The 21,122-nt window shown below is 39.6% G+C and overlaps 1 protein-coding gene across 2 annotated transcripts in view; it reads right to left on the bottom strand.

Moving 5' to 3' along the window:
- NRDC (nardilysin convertase) overlaps nt 1–20,874 on the bottom strand; it is an 85,413-nt gene extending 64,539 nt beyond the window's left edge. For both annotated transcript variants that reach the window (XR_009451987.1, XM_059689621.1), the window contains exons 1-2: nt 20,361–20,874; nt 4,144–4,495 (exon numbers count right to left, since the gene is read on the bottom strand). Coding sequence is in view for 1 of the 2 variants with exons in the window: in XM_059689621.1 (XP_059545604.1) it covers nt 4,144–4,495; nt 20,361–20,704 (696 nt within the window). In the remaining variant the exon portion in view is untranslated. The remainder of the gene's footprint in view (nt 1–4,143; nt 4,496–20,360) is intronic.
- Between the last annotated feature and the right edge of the window lie 248 nt (nt 20,875–21,122).

The raw sequence follows: 21,122 nt of genomic DNA, 5'->3' as shown, positions 1-21,122 counted from the left end.
CCACTGATTTTTAGAGTGTGAAAGGGTGGGGGGAGCAGAAGAAAAAGAGAGAAAGGGAAGGACAGAAGAAGGGAGAGAGAGAAACATCAATGTGAGAGAGACATATCGACTGGGGCCAGGGATTGAACCTGCAATCCAGGTATGTACTCTTGACGGGATATTGAACCCATGACCCTTCAGTGCATGGGCAGCGCTCTAACCACTGAGAAACTGGCCAGAGTAAAATTTTTTGTTTTTATTAAAACAGGGCATAAAGTAACATGTTAGGAAAACATCTAACAAGACGAGAAGTAAATGGTTAAAAAAGAAAATCTTTAGCTATTAAAATACTACAGAACTGAATTTTAAAGAGGTTTTTAGTTCACTTTTTTTTTGTAAAGGAGAGAGAAAGGAACAAGTTTATTGCATGACTTAGTAGGTGAGTGTTGACCTATGAACCAGGAGGTCACAGTTTGATTCCCCAACAGGACCCATGCTGAGGTTGTAGGCTCCATTCCTAGTGTGCAGGAGGCAACAGATCAATGATTCTCTCTTATCAATGTTTCTCTCTCTCCCTCCCTCTTCATTCCTATCCAGATTCAAATAAGGGACTTGGAGACAGAAGCAGTATAGCGAAGTGAGACTTTTAAATAGGTTCCTGAGAGCTGGTGTCCATCTGGTTGTACAGGCACCAGTTGTTCACTACTTATTGAAGTTATATAAAATACATTACATATCAACTGATAGTAATTTTCCATAGCTTGGGAAAACCAGAGTTTTTAACAAAATAGATGGTCAAGAGGTACACATTTTAAAAATGACTAGGGTATACCATATGTCATTGTTAAGTTAAAAGACACACAAAAAGGAAAGAAAAACACTCCTTTTTAAATCCTTGAGGATAGGAAGTTGAATTATTAACTTTCCCAAATTTTACAAATGTCAATTTTAAAGGGCTAAACATTTGAAGACCCAAATTGTTTGGAAAATGGTTACCCTCTTAAAAAGAGAGCTTTTAAAAAATAGTATGTAGCTGATATAAAGTCAAACCACGTGTCAGAAAATGAAAAGTATGTTTTCAGAAGAACCAAAATGCCTCACTTGCTACTGTTTAATATTTTAAAGAGTTAGGCACATAAACTCAGTTAAAACAGAGAAATAGCCCCTTTTTCAAGCCACAGTTTAATCTGTTCTGTGATGTTTAATAAATGCCTAACCTGCTTTCAGCTCCAACTACCCCATCAAGATTCCTTGTCTCGACCAGCAGGGTTGAAGACATTTTTGTATAAGGTGACTTAAACCACAATCTAGCAGTCAGCTTTGACCACAGCAAAAACGGGCTCTGCGATTGCTAGAAAAGAAATTCATACTTGAGAATTAACTTCCCAAGAAATTCATACTTCAGAAATTCATACTTAAGAATACACTAAAGAAAGCCCTGAACAAACCATAATTCAGTATATAATATATTTAAATTTCAATCTTGTTATTTTCTCAAGCCTTGATCTCAAAAATCAAAAACAATTTCCTTTTTGGAGGAAAATATAAGGGGACAAAAACAATGACCCAGAAAAGTAGTTAACTTCTTGAATAGGTAAATATTCTCCCAACACTCAAAAGTTTTTTCTTCTCACTTCCAATATTAATTCTCATATTCACCTTAAACAAGGTTCACATTTTTCAATTAAAAATTAAATCATAAAACCATTGCAAAATTCTATGCTATTCTTAAGCCTACTCTTATCTAAAATACTGTATCTCCCTTTTGCAGACACTTACTCATTCAATGAATATAAACCATTTTCCATTATTACAATCATGGGATCTTTCTTTTCACTAATGTACCCATATCTGAATCAAAACAATTTGATCTCCTCTTCAAACTACATTAGGTTCCTCAATTCTTTTCTAATATCACCCAGAAAATTAACTATCAATATTTTATGAAGGAATGTACCATATTGAGTTCTCAGAAAAGAAAGGCAGTATCTAAACCATTTTTTAAAGGATCATTAGAATCTGACCTTGCTGCTTCTAGAAAAATTAAGCATTTTGAATTTGATCAACAGAAGCAAAATAAAAAGGAATACCAAAAATACTGCATACATATCTTCATCTGTCAAAGGGATTCACCATTGCTGTATAAATCTAAGGTATTTTACTATGTCTTGACAGTAAAATTGACTGTCAAGACAACTTTTAAAATTTAGCCTGAGTTTTGCTTATCAATTGATAGAAGATATAAAAAAGTCCAAAGCATGAGAAAAGCCACTAATAAATATAGGAAGAAATTTATAGATAGGGAATGTTCAGTTATGAAGTTATAACACAATCAGTCTTAGAGCTAAAATGAACCTCAAAAAATATGTAATCTAATCCTGTTTTAGAAATGAGTAAAAAATAAGATAATGAAAAGGCCTAAGATCATTCAGAAACATACGGACAGAGTCAGAACTAGAACTCAGATTTCCTGATTGTCAGTACTCTTTCCACTCTGTCAGTATTCCTCCTTTCTGTTAATATTCTATGTAGAATTATGAGATCTATTTTAAAGTGAACTTATTAATTCCCAATTTATTTATAAAGACCTTAGTATAGACCAGTGATGGCGAACCTTTTGAACTCGGCGTGTCAGCATTTTGAAAAACCCTAACTTAACTCTGGTGCCATGTCACATATGGAAATTTTTTGATATTTGCAACCATAGTAAAACAAAGATTTAAAATTTTGGTATTTATTTTATATATTTAAATGCCATTTAACAAAGAAAAGTCAACCAAAAAAATGAGTTCGCATGTCACCGCTGGCACGCGGGTCATAGGTTCGCCATCACTGGTATAGACTATCAAGTGGCATATATATGCATTTCTCCCCCAACCCCAGTATTTTGGTTTTCCAAGCTAAAACCATTTGACCTATCATGCCATACCAAAACAGCCATCACTCATAATATGAATAGCAAGGAGCAAATAAGATTCAATCCCTTCACAACTTAGTGAAAGAATTGGCACAATCTTCTTTAAAAAATAATTTTTACAGAAGAGTGACTATCAAAGGATTTATTTAAAACCTATCTATTACTTGTATCTCACACCTTCACATCTTTGAGGACTGATCACTTTACAATCTAATACATCTGACATCTAGATTTTAGTCTTAGTAATCTGAACTTTAATTCATTTGTATGTGGACTATACATGTTAAATGTACTATCAATATTCAAAAGACTACCTTTATTTAACAAACATTTGACCAATTCCACTTTAATGCATAGAAAATATGACCCACTAATATAGGAACTTCCAACTGCAAAAAGGAGGCATTTTTCAAAAGATATCCAAAGATGGAAATTCTCCCTATTAATCCTCTTTATTCATTGATTGTTATATATCACACTAAGATCAACTCCTCACTTCTATTTCAATTCTTCCAATTTACTTGTAAGTTATCCAGATTTTCGGTGCTTTCTCATAAAAGGAGAGAAATCATGTTCAATTACCCATATGAGGACTCTTAGAACTACAGTCCCAGGCAAGGATTCTATACTATCCCTGTTCTTTTTCTTTTTCCATTCTCTCCAAGGATAATACTCTTTCTTATTCCTCTTTCCAAGGCTAAAAATTATGCAGATCCTCACCTCTCAGCATTTGTTTGGAAATATATAATATGCATAAATACAGATATAATGAAATATTACCAGTGATTACCTCTGAGAGTTATGGTTATTTTTAAAATATTTTTATTAATTTTTGTTTATTTTATTTTATTTTTTTAGAGAGAGAGGGAGAGAGAGAGAGAGAAACATCAGTGTGAGAGAGAACCATCCATCAGTTGCCTCCCACATAGCCCAACTGACCAGGGACTGAACTGAAACCTAGGTATGGTTCGAACAGCAACCTGGGTATGTGCCCTGACTGGAATCAACTGAGCCACACTGGCCAGGGTTATTTTGTCTGTCTTTATTCTCCATGTTTCTATAATAAACATTTTTCACATTTATAATCAGAGCAAAATGTTTATAAATGTAACCTTTATGCAAAATAGACCTTTACTGAAGATCAAAAGATACAGATTTCATTTTTGCCATTAGGAAATAAAACATAAGTTTAGAACTTATCCCAAAGAATTTTCAAATTAGAAAAAGATATAATAGACATGAATCACCTGTTTTTCAGTGGCTTTCTTTCTAGCTTCTGCCCTCTCTTCTAATTCTTCCAATTCATTAACTTCAGCATCAAGATCATTGTTATCATGCTCATCAACATCATCAAACTCATTTTCATCATCAAAACCCTCTTCATCATCGTCTTCTATTTCAGCTCCAGAATCTTCATCATCATCATCATCGTCGTCGTCATCGTCATCATCATCGTCGTCGTCATCATCGTCATCATCATCTTCTTCGTCATCTTCTTCCTCTTCGTCTTCATCATCTGTTGCGTCTCCTGTTTTACCTTCTGTATTACTTAGGTCTGAAATCAAAAGTGCCTGCAAGCCATTTTGTAATTTGATGTATCTAAAACAAAACAAAACAAAATACATTTGAGTCAGCAATTTATTAGAATACACAATACAAGTGATCAGCTTAGCAAAAATTTTGTAAAAAATTCAAGTACACACAGGAAAACCAACACTATTTTAAATTAAACTAATCAAAGTGGTTGTTCTGGGAGGGGAACCTCAAAAAAGCTTATCAGTTTCTGAGTAGTTGGAAAGAAAGGATGTGAGACACTACATTGTTATTTTATATACAGTGGTGGGCAAAAGTAGGTTTATAGTTGTGAATATGCAAGTTTATTATTGTATTATTATTTATTAATTATTATTTTCCAAATGAATGACTATAAACCTACTTTTGCCCACCCCTATATACAGTGTACATTTTAAATTACCATTTACATTTTTAAATTTTAAACTATGAAAATAGTTATTCAAAAACCAAATCTTAGAAGTTAAAGCCCCCACTCAGACCACCTTACTATTTTTTTAGTTTTTAAGTATTTAATAAACATTCTACCAGACCAGAAGACTTAAGAGAAACATATCCCCCAATGTACGAAGCAGTCATGTAAGCTTAAACATTAAAGCAAAATGTCATACATTTAAATTCTGTTGGTTCCCTTTGATACAATGTATTTGATATTTTATACCAGTCACCAAAGCTGCTTTTATGGACTAAAAATTCAATATAGCTCTAAGAAAACTAAATCCACAGTAGAGAGATGATTATCCTATTTTAGTAAAACTGCTATGCCAGTTTGATGATGGGTGCCTACTACAAACTTCTGTTTATACTCATTCTTACGTGTTATTCAATAAGCATTTACTTAGCAGCTTTTTAAAAACATTTTTTTATTGATGTCAGAGAAGAAGGGAGAGGGAGAGATAGAAACATCAATGATGAGTGAGAATCATCAATTGGCAGCTTCCTGCATGCCCCTACTGGGGATTGAGCCCCCAGCTGCATGTGCCCTGACCTGGAAGCCAACCGTGACATCCTGGTTTATACGTTGATGCTCAAACACTGAGCCACATTGGCCAGGCTGCTTAGCAGCTTTTAATGTATTAGATACCATGCTACATTAAGGGTAAAAAAGAATAAAACCACATTCCTCACCATCAGGTACTCACTGTCTAGTACCATGTAATACAATTAAGCCAGTACAATACAAATTGATAGAGGTAAACACATAATATTAGAAAGAAGGAAGCAATCAGGGAAGGCCTGTGAGACAAGGCACACTTAATTTGAGCCTTGCTGATAAGAAAAAAGTTTGTCTAGCAGAAAGTGAAAATATTAAGGTACAAAGAAAAGAAGGACTTGATTAAGATAGAAGGCTGAATACATGGCTTTATCTCTCTCCTTTCCACATCAAAAATCACATTTAAATAACCTCAATACTCCAGCTTACTCCTCATCCCCACCCAACACACATACCTCAAATCTATCCTCAGCAGCCTGAATAAAGCAGATCAAGAATGTGATAGGCTAAACTGTTTCCCCGAAAGTCTTTTGCAAAAATCCTAACCTCTAATACCTCAGAATGTGACTGCTTTTAGAAACAGGGCCTTTACAGAGATTATTAAGTTACAATGAGGCCATTAGAGTGGCCCTAATCTAATCTGACTGTTGTTTTTATAAGAAGAAATTTGGATCCATAGATATTGGACATGTCCACACACACATGAAAGGCCATGTGAGGACATAGCATAAAGGTGGCCATCTGCAAGCCAAAGAGAGAGACCTCAGAAGAAACCAAACCTAACACCTTGACCTTGGACTTCTAGGTGGACTTGGATTCCAGAAATGAAGAAAAACAAGGTTCTGTTGTTTAAGCCACCCAGTGTTGTTGCAGCCCTAAGGCTCCATATAATGTTCCCCCATTACCTATACAACCTCCTTTCCCACCCCACTCTATTCATTTTTTTGTAGTTGTTCTGACCAAATAACTTTATTGTTGTTTCTTGAACATTCCAAACAGGGCCTACGTGACTGCTATTCCCTCAGCTCTTGCCCCAGATGAGTATTTGCATGGCTGCTCCATCTCTTTCAAATCTTTGCTGAAATACCCACTTTTCAGAAATGCCTTTTCTAACCATAGTATCGAAGATAGCACCCCAGTCAATCTCTATCCTCTTTTACCCTGCTTTAACATTTTTCACACCATTTATCATCACTTGACTTTTTTTCTTACTGTTCCTATGTGGGCCTTTAGAATGTCAGCTCAAAGGGCAAGGCTTTTCTTTTCTTTCACAAGCACCTAAGACATTGCTTGGTACTTAGGGAACATTTAAGAAACATTTGTTGAACAAAAAATGTTACTGCCTAAAGAGGGCCTGATATATGATATGCACTTAAAACTGACAAAGTGAAACAAAATATCAGCTAAAATCTAATACCTAGTTTCATAAAGATAAATATTATAAGTATACATGTATACATTAAATGTATATAAAGGTATAGCAAATGAAATAATAGGATACAAAACAAATGTAACAGTAATCCTACATAATAAAAGGCTAAATGCAAATCAACCAAACGGCGAATCGACCGGTTGCTATGACACGCACTGACCACCAGGGGGCAGATGCTCAACATAGGAGTTGCCCCCTGATGGTCAGTGCATTTCCATAGAGGGAGCACTGCTCAACCAGAAGCTGGCTCATGGCTGGCCAGCGCAGAGGCAGTGGCAGGAGCCTCTCTCACCTCCGCAGCAGCATTAAGCCGTTAGTCAGGCATCCCCCAAGGGCTCCCAGGCTGCCAGAGGGATGTCTAACTGCCAGCTTAGGCCCAATCCCCTGGGGAGCAGTCCTAAGCCTGCAAATGGACATCCCCCAAGGGGTCCCGGACTGCGAGAGGGTGCAGGCCAGGCTCAGGGACCACACCGAGTGCACAAATTTTCATGCACCAGGCTTCTAAGTGTGTGTGTGTGTGTGTGTGTGTGTGTGTGTGTGTGTGTGTGTAGAGGAATAGAAGTAAAACAGGATACAAGAATTTCTGTGCCTTAATTTATAATTTCAATACTTTTTCAATTTTTTGTAATGAAAACATGTCCATTTATTATTTGTATAATAAAAGTAATTTAATAAAAACCCAAAACCCACTCCTTAACAAATTAAGAACACATACACACACACCTTTGTTTTATAGAGGACTAACTCCCCTAAGTCAACATCAAATCCATTTAAAGACAGTTAAGGATAAAATGCTCTTTATCATCACTTCTAGTCAACACTACATTGGAAGTCCTAATCAATAAAAAAAAGATTCAAAATATACATAAATAGAAAAATTATGAGGCCAAGATAGTGAAAGCTAAAACAAATAATTGCAAAATATGACTACCTAGAGAATTCAAGAAAAATTTTTAAATGAGTAATAAAGAGTTCAGCAAAGTATCCAAAATCAAGAACCATGAACAAAAAGCATGAACTTTCCTATGTAGCAAAGATAACTTATTAAAATGAGATTTAAATAAAAGCTCCTATTCACAAAAGTAACAAACTATAAAATACTTAAATATAAACCTAATAACAATAGCTCACATTTTAAATGTATTAACTTGCATGTTTTAACCCACTTAAATCTTCCTAATAACCCTAAAGAGGTATTATTCCCATATTACAGATGAGGAAACTGAAGTACAACGAAGGTTTGTCCAAGCTTACCAGGAACTGAACTCAAGTAGCATGGCACTAGAACCCATTCTTTTCACTACTACTTAACACAGCATACATAAAGAAAACTAGAAAACTTTACAATATTGCAAAGACATAAATTCTTCCCCCAAATTAACGTATATAGTATTCAAGGCAATTCCACTTTTAAAATCCCAAAGATTTTTGTGGAATTTGATATACTGACTCTAAAATTCATGTCGATGATAAACACAAAAAATGCCAAGAACATTTTTTTTTTAATGTTTTAATCCTCACCCGAGGAATATACTTTTTTAAAAATTGATTTGAGGGAGAGAGAGGGAGAGAGAGAAAGAAAAACAGAAACACTGATATGAGAAACATCCCTCGGTTGCCTCCCATATGTGCTCCGACCAGGGATGAAACCGCAACCTGAGCATGTGACCTGACTGGGAGTCAAACCCACTACCTTCTGGTGTATGGAACAGGACAACACTCCAACCAACTGAGCCACGCCTGCCAGGGACCAAGAACATTTTGAAAAGGGACAACAATGAGGGGGAACTGCCTTATAAATTATAAAAAGTCTTTTAAAGCAACTGAAATTAAACAGTCTACTGGTACAGGAAAACCTATAGATGAAAGAGAACAGGTTCTAGAAACCGAGAAATGTTTATAATACTATTGCAACACTGTTTATTATAATTCAATAAATGATGCTGAAACAAAAGACAATTCACTTAGGGAGAAAAACTAGCCATCTATCTCTACCTTACACTCAACACATAAATAAATCCCAGATAGATTAGAGAGCTAAAAGGAAAAAGCATTCTAAAAGTATTTAAGAGACAATAGTTATAACACTGGAATAAGAAAATTTGTGCTAAACAAGACATAAAATCCAGAAGCTATAAAGGAAAAAATAGAAAGATTTCACAACACTCTAATTTAAAACTTTTTTAAAACAAAACATCATAAACAAAATCAAAGAGCAAAATGCACACTGAAAGAAAACACTAACAGAGGACATTCATAAAAGAGAAATATTGGAAATCACCCAAATGTCCACAGATAGGAGAATATGCAATAAATTATCCTTTAGCCACACTTTACCATAATTCAAGATTTCATTTTCATTACAGAGAGAAAACAGCAACTTGGGTTCTAGTCTTAAATTGTTATTTCTAGGCCTAATAGATAGTGCTCAATCATTTTAGGTCCAAAGAGCATACCTGAAGAGATCAACCAAAGAACTTGTGTGCATAACCCACGGACACAGAAAATAGGGTGGTGGAGGCCTGGGGTGGGGGATAGGGGTGGGCAATAAGGGGTCAATGGGAGAAAAAGGGTACATATGTAATATTTTCAACAATATTTTTTTTAAAAAAGAGCATACCTGGGGAGCTAACTTTGTAATTATACAACTTGTCATTACCTTTCCCTAAATCATGTGGTCTCAAACATTTATATGCACATATCATTATTTTTGGAAAGGTGAGGTTCTTCTAAGATGTCAATCTTTCTCAAAACAAAACAACAAAAAACCTCTCTTCTAACTTATTTAACCTGTCTTCCTTTATTTGGCTTCATTATCCCACTGCTCCTGTACTGAAAATAAAAGCTGAAGTCAATTTTTCAAACCATTTTCAAAACAAAAATACGGAATTATTTTCTTTATAATAAAGTAGCCATCAACTCATTTTTATTTGTTATTTAAGAAACCAACTTTTGTGAATCCACTTTCAGTCACTAAAATTACCAGTTAAGAGTTCATGTATTTAAATCCAAGTACATATACTGAGACAATCTTGGGGGTTATTTTAACCAAGCTGCTAAAATTAACATTATGAAGGTTGAGGCATAATGAGAGACTCCATTCTTTAACTTTCCAGTCCTGTATCTATCTATATATATTTCCAGATAACCCTCTAATTGCCACCTGGTTATCCCCTGAATGACTCATGTATATATCCATCTGATATCCTTTACCCAAACCACTGGGATGTCACCAGACCTCCTGGCACCCATCTTCTGGACCATCTGGCATGCATCATCCTCACTGCCTGACATCTGGCTGACAACCATCCTGGACCAATCCTAGGACTAAGAACTTAGTAGAAATGATAATTCTCAAGACTGTACTTTTTACTATAAAAACTTTTAACCTTCCTTTCTTCTTTGGAACATTTCTGGGCTTTTGCCTAGCTGTGTTTCCCATTTGCAAATTCCAACACTCTTAAATAATTCTCTATCATTTATTTCTAGCAATCCTCAGAGTTCATTTGACAAGACTAAGCATTCGTTACAATATTCCCAACTCACAGGATTGCAACAATCAGAAAAATTAAAAAATTTAAAATAAAATCTCAGTAGAGTAAAATTTCTTCACAAAAGATAAAAATGAAAATAGAACAAAATTAAGTTTCTAAGTGGCTCATTTGTTAGCCAAGCAAGTGAGTTAGCCAACAAGTAGTTAGATTGTGTTGGTAGCAACTTAAGAAATTTATCCACAGAAAACAAACTTGCTTAAGGCTATCAGACTTGGGGTGAGAACTATTGCAAGAAGAGTTGACATACTAGAAATATTGAGTCAAATAAAAACAAAGCAAATCATTAAGATTTTGGTCTTGATATTACCAATACTGCTGGGTTGTTCTTTATTTGAGGAGTCAGTGCCAAGTTTGAAGCAACTGAGGAATTAGCCTCTATGAATATTCTTGTATGTTGTTATTAATCCTCACCCAAGGATATTTTTTTCCATTGGTTGCCTCCCACACTCGCCCCAGGTCGGCAGATCGAGGCTGCAACCAATGTCTGAAGTCAGTGCCCTTGAATGGAATTGAACCTGCTACCCTTCAGTCCATGGGCCGATGCTCTAACCATTTAGCCACACAGGCTAGGGCCTCTATGAATATTCTTCATGGAAGAACTAGAGACAAGATCATTTTCAAAGAGGTTGAGAAAACAAGAATACAATACAACCTAAAATGTTACCACATTTATGTTGGTAAAAACATGTATAGAGCAGAAGAAAAGCTTTAGTTGGACAAATTTATCTTTGGTGAGGTGTTTCCAAGCCCATGATTATTTATTGTCTTATTCATCAGCAGTACTTTGCAAAAAATACATGAATCTATCATGTCGTAGTGAACCAGTGGTGTTATTTGCTCTTGTAAACTTTACAATCACTAATTCTGTGAAATTTTATCAGAAATACAAGCAGAATTTCTTGAATTGCCCTTACTGTGGAGTAGTTTGAGTTTAGCAATGGGAACATTTTATTGCAATGTTTTGAGCCAAGATTGAAAATTTTCAACCAGTATTATCAAACCTCAAATGGCTTTGGAAATTAGCTTCTGCTGCAGACTTGATATGTTTCTTAATGAATTCAACTCAAATTACAAAACAGTTCTTATATGCAAACTTATCTTATGGTAAAGTCATTTCAACAACTAATGTTATCTGAATCACAAGTAATGGGAAACTGCTTTTTACACACACACTTCTGTGCTGTCAAAGTTCAAAGAAAAAGTCATACCTCCATTTGCACACAAATTTGTAGCAATATGTTTTCCAAGCAAACTACAGTTCTAATCGTGTTTTTCAGACCTTGGGGGAAGCCCTTTTAACTGTGCTACTGAGGAGCTTCCACCTAATTTTCAATCATTAATTTACAATGTAATGAGACATGCTAAAAGGCAAAGATATCAGAAAAGATTCTAATAGAATTTTATAAATGCCTTTTAAGTGATAAATATGCTCAAGTAAAATCACATGCTCATGGACTGATATGAGTATTTGGCAGTACCTGTCAGTGTGAAAGCACATTTTCAAAGATGAAGAATGTAAAATCGTATTACAAATCATTAAGAGGCGGACATTTGCAATCACTTGATGACAGGGAACACTAACTTTGACCCCCTCCAAAAGCAAAATATAGTCCCAATAAATAGAATTCTATTCTTCTCACTAGCAGACCTGTATTGCACTGAGAAAATTACTATCGTTATCATTTAAACTTAGTAAAAAATTTTATTAAAAATTTGCAGAAATTTTTTCTTTCTTGTTATATAAGTACCTATATAATAACCTCAATTTTTCCTCTTGATTGACAAAGCCCAAAATATTTGTTATCTAGCCCTTTACAGAAAACATTTGGTAACCTCTGGGATACATTATTTTTAAAACATGTGCTCAGACAACTGGTAGTCCATATACATCTATATATAGTTTGTTTGTTGGTTTATTTTTGTTAATCTTGACCCGAGGATATTTTTTCCATTGATTTTTAGAAAGGGAGAAAGAAACATCAATGTGAGAGAGACATACCAATTGGTTGTCTCCCACACTAGCCCTGACCAGGCAGGGGATCAAACCTACAACCCAGGTATGTGTCCTTGACCAGGAACTGAACCCACGACCCTTTGATACTCAGGCCAACACTCTAAACACTGAGTGGCACTGACCAGGGCTGGTTATCCATATTTTTAAAAAACAGTAATAAAATTAGATCCTTACTTAAATGTAAAAAGCAAAACTGCAAAACTTTTAGAAGACAATAATATGAAAAAAGCACAAACCATAAATAAAAATATGAATAAATCTGATTAAATTTTAAGAGTTTCCTTTTTTTTCTTGGTTAATCATTACTCACCTGAGGATATTTTTCCCACTGATTTCCAAAGAGAGAGTGGAAGGAAGGGGAGAAGAGAGGGAGAGAGAAGCTTTGATGTGAGAGACACATCAATTGGTTGCCTCCAGGAGGTGTGGATGGACCCTGAAACCCAGGAACTAGCCCTTGACCAGGAATCAAACCTGAGACCCGCTGGTGTGTGCGCTGACACTCTACACACTGAGCAAATGGGGCAGGGAAAATTTTAACTTTCTAAACAAAAGGTAAAGATAAGCTATTATTTTAGGAAATATATTTGCAATTTGTATAACCAACAAAGAATTAGTATTTAAAATATGTAATGAATTCTTACAAGTCAACTTAAAAAAGGAAAAGACACAACCCAATAAAAAATAGGCCACTGATAAAAGGATAAATCCAAATGTTCAGGAAACATGAAATAATGCTAATAATTAGGGAAATACAAATAAAATATTTTTAAAAGAGAAAAATATTTCCCACAGATCAGATTCTCAATAATTTTTTTTTTTTTAAATCTAGCATTAAGAGTCAGGAGGAATGTATAGAAGCAGGAGCTCTCATGCTCTATTTGTATAAATATAAACTAGTATGACTAATTATAAAGACTACTAGGGGCCCGGTGCACGAAATTCGTGCACTGGGTGTGTGTGTGGGGGGGGGGTAGTGTCCCTCAGCCCAGCCTGCCCCCTCTCACATACTGGGAGCCCTCAGGCATTGACCCCCATCACCCTCCAATCGCAGGATCGGCCCCTTGCCCAGGCCTGACGCCTCTGGCTGAGGCGTCCGGCCCGGGCAGCGGGGACCCACAGCTGCAGTGGCCCCGCGATCGTGGGCTTCGCTTTAGGCCCAGGCAAGGGGCCCCTAGTTCCTGGGACTGCCAGCTTCGACAGTGCCCAGCTCCCATCGCTGGCTCCACCCCTACTTCCTGCTATCACTGGCCAGGGCGGAAAAGGCACCTGATTCTCCGATCATGGCTGGGGGGCAGGGCAAAGGCGGCCCCAGGGCCGCCTTTGCCCTGCCCCCCAGCTCTTAGCTCCCCCCTGGGTTTCCGATCACTGTTAGTGGCAGGGGGCTTCTTCCTGCTTTCCCTTTCGCCTCCCTGCATTGTCCCTACATATGCAAATTAACCGCCATCTGGTTGGCAGTTAACTGCCAATCTTAGTTGGCAGTTAATTTGCATATAGCCCTGATTAGCCAATGAAAAGGGTATTGTCGTACGCCAATTACCATTTTTCTCTTTTATTAGTGTAGATTATGGCAGTATCTAGTAGGGTTTAAAATAAATCGTTTCACTTATAGGCATACTAGAGGCCCGATGCATGAATTCATGCACTGGTGGGGTCCCTCGGCCTGGCCAGTGACCGAGGTCTATCAGGGGGCCAGCCAGCCAGGGGGAGGGCCCCTGGAAGGTTGGCCGGCCAGCCCCCTAATATGGGGGGGCCAGTTGGCAAGGGGAGGGACCGTGGAGGTTGGCCAGCCGGCCAGCCTTTAATCGAGGCCATTGGGGAGGGGGGGGAGAGGTGTCTCGGCCAGACGGGAGGAGTGGCATGGGAGGTTGGCCAGCTGGGGGGAGGGGCCACGGGAGGCTGGCTGTGGAAGTGCACTGACCACCAGGGGGCAGCTCCTCCACTGAGCATCTGCCCCCTGGTGGTCAGTGCACGTCATAGCGACTGGTCAACCGGTCATTCTGTCAGAACAACCTCTTAGGCTTTTATATATATAGATACTGTGGATGAAAAAGGTACCACATACTAAACCAGACAAGCTGAGGGGAGGCCTACATGGTGAATCTTTACAAACTTAAGAGACCAAAAGTAACCACATAGGATGGTCTGAACATAAAAATTCCTAACTAAAAGTGGGTAGTCACACCCTACGCATGTAGCTTCCTTGACAAGGATCAATTTTTACCTTAAGAGAGGCTGTATGTTGTCTTTTTGCATCTAAGGTAACACATACTTTTTAAATGTCAGAGTAATCTTTTCCAGTCCTCTCAAGGCACACCTACCACAAGCAGAGCAGAGACTACAGAACTCCTCAATGTTATCTTGTTCCTCAAATACCATCTCTCTATGCTGTAAATGTTAACTATCTTGTGTCCACCAATGTAAAAGTGTCTCTCCATTTTACTTTTTGTCCAATCCCAGATATTTTCCTGTTTTGCTTTCTCCCATCCCCTAATCTACCAAAAATAGATTTCACATAAACATCTGTCTTATCCTTTTATTCTAAAGTATAAAATAAGCTGCAAAACTGCCATTCTCTGGAGTTTTCCTCAATTTGTTGAGATTTTGCTTCCCAACAATTGTCATCAGTTTGGTTCAAATAAGCTCATAAAAATGTTTTATAGGTTTAGATTATTTATGTCAATAATACATCTATATATATAAAACCCTGATATGCAAATAGACCAAACAGAGGAACAACCAATTCACTGGTGCGCTAACCACCAGGGAGCATGGCGGGCATCAGCAGCAGGCGACAGAGCACGGAACATGGCAGGCATCAGCAGGTGAGCAGGGGTGCCAGACCAAGGCGGGGTGCCGGTCGCTGTCATCCGGGCAAGCCCCTGGTGGTTACTGAAAATTCTTGGCTCCCACACACCACGGTCCCGCCCAGCACTTGCACCCGCTGCCGGCGCCTGATGCCGGCCCCAATTGCCCCTCTAGTCTTCTCCACCTTCCCCTGCTCATGAGGGGCGATCGGGGCAGCAGCCACCACTCACACCCGCTGCTGGGACCAGCCCTAATCGTCCACACCATCAGCAGGTGCGAGCAGGGCTGGCACCATCAGCGCATGGGAGCGGCGGCAGCGAGAGTGGGGCTGCTGGCAGATAGGGGACGGGGGTAGGGGCCGTGGCAGGAGGGGCCAGGTGGGGGCACGGAGGATGGGCTGAGACCTGCCCCTGTGCCCATTGCAGCCTCGCGGCCCACAGTTCTTTTCAAGGTGCACGAATTCATGCACTGGGTCCCTAGTATAGATATAAATTCTCAAATATGCACAAGGAATCATGTATAAAAATGATTGTTGTAGCATTGGAAACAACTTAAATGCCCAACAATGAAAGAAAAAATACATAAAGAAATATATAATAGAAAACTGGGAGCACTAGTGGTTTGGCTCAGTGGATAGAGCATCGGCCCACACTGAAGGGTCCTGGGTTCAATTCCAGTCAAGGGTACATAACCTCAGTTGAAGGCTTGCTCCCTAGCCCTGGTCAGGGCATGCAGAACACAACCAATCGATGGCTCTCTCTCACATCAATGTTTCTCAGGTGAGGATTAACAAACAAAAAGAAAGAAAATGGGAATAATGTAAGTGACCAATAATGGAAAACAGATAAATTATAATGTATTCATACAACAAGCTACTAAATAGCTTTTAACACAAATAACTAGTGTTATATTTATCAGCATGGGCAAATATCGAAAGCAATGCTAAACAAAACAAAAAAGCAGGTTACAAGACATTTGATGTGATATAACTTCTATTTCTATAAAGTCTTAAAACAGTAATACTATTTACAGATGAATGTATATTTAATAAAAATATACATAGAAACTGTATAGATGCCAAATTCAGCTAATGGTTAACCCTGGAAAATGATGGTAGAGAATGACATGGGAGGAGGCAGTGCACAAAGAGCTTCAAGTATATCTGTATGGTTTTGTTTCTTTAAAAAACTTTACCTCTAAAATAAAAGCAAGAAATAAAATTATTTTTTAAAACACACACACACACACAAAACAGCCTGGCCAGTGTGGCTCGGTGGTTGAGCATCGACCTATGAACCAGGAGGTCAAGATTTGATTCCTGAGCAAAAGTGATTGTGGGCTCGATCCCCAGTAAGGGGTATGCGAGAGGCAGTAGATCAATGCATCAATGATTCTCTCTCGTCATTGATGTTTCTATCTCTCCCTCTCCCTTCCTGAAATCAACAAAAAAATATATATATTTTTTAAATACAAACTGAAAAATATCTATATAATAAAAGACTAAGCGACCATTATAGCAGAATGACCAGAATGACTGATCACTATGATGCACACTGACCACCAGGGGCAGACGCTCAACATAGGAGTTACCCCCTGGTGGTCAGTGTGCTCCAACAGGGGGAGCACTGCTCAGCCAGAAGCCGGACTCATGGCTGGTGAGAGCAGTGGCAATGGCGGGAGCCTCTCCCCACTCCGTGGCAGCGCTAAGGAGCAGCAAGCTGAGCAGCGAGCAGGCGGGCCCCGGACTATGAGAGGAATGTCCAACTACCAGGCCTAAGCCAGCAGTCGGACATCCCTCAAGACCGGACTGAGGGACCCCTTCCCCCAGCATAAATTTCATGCACTAGGCCTCTAGTAATATAATAATTGGGCCAGAGGAGAAAAGGATGAAGGCATCAGAAATGGAAGCAAGATTACAAGACAGGTACTATTCTAGGCACTGAGGTACACCAGTGAACAAAACAAAGTCCTGGCTCTCATGAACAAATAAATATATACTGTATCTAATGACAGTAAGTGCTATGAAGAAAAATAAAATAGTAAGAATATAGGGGTGGGAAACCCGAGTAATGAGGTAACCTAGGGAGCAAAGGAAGCAGGGAAAAGATGTCTGGGGAATGAGCTCTAGGCATTCCAAAATGTAGAAGTCAAGAGGATAAGGAGGATCCTGCAAATAAGGCAGAAAGAGAACTAAGTACAGTGGTGACCTGGAAGCCAACTGAAAAAAGCACTCAAGATGGAAACTGTGTCATATGATACTGAAAGGTCTATGAAGATAAGAACTTGAGAACCAACCAATTGTAAAGGTCATTGGTGGTCTTGAAAATAGCAATTTTGGTACAGCAACAGTGGCAAAAGCCCACTGAGTTCAAGAAACAATAGAGGATGATAACTCTATCCTTTGTGTGTGTGTGTGTGTGTGTGTGTGTGTGTGTGTGTGTGTTAATCCTCACCCAAAGATATTTTTCCATTAATTTTTAGGGGGAGTGGAAGAGAGAGGGGAAGAGAGAGAAACATCAATGTGAGAGAAACACATCAATTGGTTGCCTCCTGCATGCACCACAACAAGGGCCCTGGCTAGAGAGAAGCCTGCAACCAAGGTACATGCCCTTGACCAGAATCGAACCCAAGACTCTTTGGTCCACAGGCCGACGCTCTATCCACTGAGCCAAACTGGGTAGGCCCAGACAACTCTTTTAATAAGCTTTGCTATAAAGGAAACCAAGAAAAGTTGAGTAGCTGGAAGGGGATAGCGCAAAGGGGATGTGAAGTAAAGAAATGTTTTTCCACAGAAGATAAAAACAATTACAGCATATCTGTATGCTTGTGGTAAAGATCCAATAAGAGAAGGAAACTGATGATGCAACACAGAATGAAATAATTGATATATGGGGTCAGTAAAGAGGAGATAGGTTCTAGTGTACAAGTGGAGAGGTTTTAGTATATATAGTTGATTTATTAACAGACGCATTCAAAGACTCAAAGAGTCAGTGCCTCCCTACAAAAAATTCAGCACAACAGAGGGGAAACACAAATAGAACTTACAAAAATGAAATAGCTTGAAAAAAGTTGCTACGGGGCAGACAAGATTGTAAATAACTTAGCCACCCAGCAGGGCTCAGCTACTGTTCTAATTGCCCTAGATGTATTCTTTCATTTAATGACCTCACTTCCGGCATATTCATTTGACAAATACTTCTTTTTTTGTGTTTTGTTGTTGTTGTTGCTGTTGTTATTTGTTAATCCTCACCCGAGGATATTTTTCCATTAATTTTTAGGGAGAGTGGAAGAGAGAGGGAAAGAGAGAGAAACATCGATGTGAGAGAAACACATCAATTGGTTGCCTCCTGCACGAGCCCCCGACAAGTTGGTTGGAGCATCGTCCAGTTGTGCCTTGGACTGCAGTCAGGGCATATACCTAGGTTGGGGGTTCGATCCCTGGTCAGGGTGCATATCAATGTTTCTCTCTCCTTCCCACCTTCCTTTCTCTCCAAAAATCAATAGAGAAACATATTAAGTGAGGATAAAAATTTTAAAAAAAGAACAGTACCTGATACATAGTGTGTATTCTATAAATATTAGCTGTTATTATGTATCTTTATATAGGCAGACAAAAACTGAAGCTGTTATTGAACATTTAATTTGGAAGACAAAAACTAAATACCTTTTATCAAGGTTTCAACTTGTTCATTTACATATTACTAATACAACCACATCTTTAATGAAAAAAGGAAAATTTAGCCCCTCCATAAAGATCTCTTTAACCTGCAACCTGGGGGGAAAAAATAGTACAAAGACATGGAGTGAAAAGACAAAACAGACCGGTCTTAAACTTGAGGTTAAATCTCCTTTTTCTAGATTTGTTTCAATCATCTGTCAAATGGGGATGGGTGGGGAGTGTAAAAAATTATCTCGAAGGTTCTTTCCTGCTCTACAAACAAACTGGAACTAAAAATCCTTCAGCTTTCAACTCAACAAGAGTAAGAATTCCATAAAAGTCAGTCAATGGTACACTGGGTTTGGTGGCAGGGTTTTCCAATCAACTATGTTATTATTTAGCTGTGTAATTCTGAGCAAGAAGCAAACTCTCTGGGTCTCAATTTCTTCAACCTGTAAAATGAAGCTGTATACAATCTCTTTAAAATACAGGACATTCTATGAAGTAAGCTACCTGTGAGGGAAATATTCAGGTGGGAATTCGGCCACCAGCTAAGAGATGTTTAGAAGGTTTCAGTATAAAGCAAAAGTAGAGAATTTCAGAGCTAGGAAACACCTTACAAGTCTAAGACTCACACAACTGAGACTGATATATTCTTGGAAGAGGTCACCCAATCATGCCAGTAATGAGAAACCCATGGAAACATGCCACTTCATCACGGGCCAACTATGATGCCTAAGTTCTTTCACTCAAGCCATACCATCCTCTAGTACAGCGGTTCTCAACCTGTGGGTCCCGACCCCTTTGGCGGTCCAATGACCCTTTCACAGGGGTCGCCTAAGACCATCCTGCATATCAGATATTTACATTACAATTCATAACAGTAGCAACATTAGTTATGAAGTAGCAACGAAAATAATTTTATGGTTGGGTCACAACATGAGGAACTGTATTTAAAGGGCCAGAAGGTTGAGAACCACTGCTCTAGTAACTTCCACCTATTAGTTGTATCCCTATTCCAACTAAGGACACCTCAAATATGTGTGAGTAGGTAATATAGCCCTTAAGTATCCTCTCCAAAATTAAAAACCCCAACTCTTCAACCTTTCCTCATAACATAATACCAAGACTCTCTTCGCATCCAGCCTATTTTTCCTTAGAGAAAACTCCATTCTTGCTTAACGTCAAAATTACTCGAACCACTATGCCCGTTCTGACATTCTGGTTCCTAGTAGAACCCAAGAGTTCCCACCTGTCCAGCTGCCACCACACTGAAGCCCCTAATTGCCCCCGCCACCTCCACCCGAGGAGGCATTCGGGGGTGGGCAGGGCGACCCTCCGGCTCCTTCAGGCGACCCAGGCACAAGAAGTGACCGCGGCAGAACGAGAGGGGCCGGCCCCCGGCTCTCCTCCCCGGTCCACACCCCTCCCTCACCGGTATTGCTTGGGGTCGCTAGGAGACTTGACGATCTCAGGGTCTCCGGCATTATTGATAGGCCCCCTCCGTCCCTCCTCCTCAGATTCATCTACTCCTAGACGGGCAACCCGGCCGCTCTCGCCAGCATCCTGGCACCCGGGCTGCAGGTCGGGGCAGCTGCAGGTCGACTTCGCCTTGTTCCTTCCAGGCATGGTCGTGGTAGGAAAGGGTCTGCCCACAGCCGAGTCTTCGCACCGATCCCGCGCGTCGATTCTCCACCGCGCCGCGAGCTCCCGCCCGGCCGCACACCACAACTTCCTCCCGGTGGCACTGACTGCAGCGACCGTGACTCTCCTCAGCATTCACCACCGAGCCGCAGCGAAGGGCATCCCATTCCTCAGGGCCCGCCTCCCCCTCCTACTCCTCCAGCTGCTTTTCCTCCTCCGCGTTCCTGAGGCGGTGGCGGCCGGCGCTGGTGCTGCCGCAGCCGCCAAGGAGGCCAGGCCTGCGCCCCTCCCCCAACGCGGTCTCCCGCACGCCGACTCTCCTCAGCGCCCCGCCCCGCCCCGCCCTCCCGCCGCCGATGACGCTACTGGTCCTACCCAATAAAGAGGCAAGGCGGCAGTCACGCGCACGTAAGCAGCCAATGGAAACAGGGAATAAAAGGAACCGAAGAGACCTAGGCAGATTCGCTGACCCGGAGAGGGCTCTTCGAAACTCAGGGTGGGCGGGGCGAGGAAGAAAGAGGCGGAGGGAGTGGCGCGGAGGACGACGGGAGGA

The sequence above is a fragment of the Myotis daubentonii genome, chromosome 3, assembly GCF_963259705.1.
Source record: "Myotis daubentonii chromosome 3, mMyoDau2.1, whole genome shotgun sequence".
Classification (NCBI taxonomy): Eukaryota; Metazoa; Chordata; class Mammalia; order Chiroptera; family Vespertilionidae; genus Myotis; species Myotis daubentonii.
The sequence above is the reverse complement of the archived record's forward strand: the minus strand, read 5'-3'. Positions and strand labels throughout refer to the sequence as shown.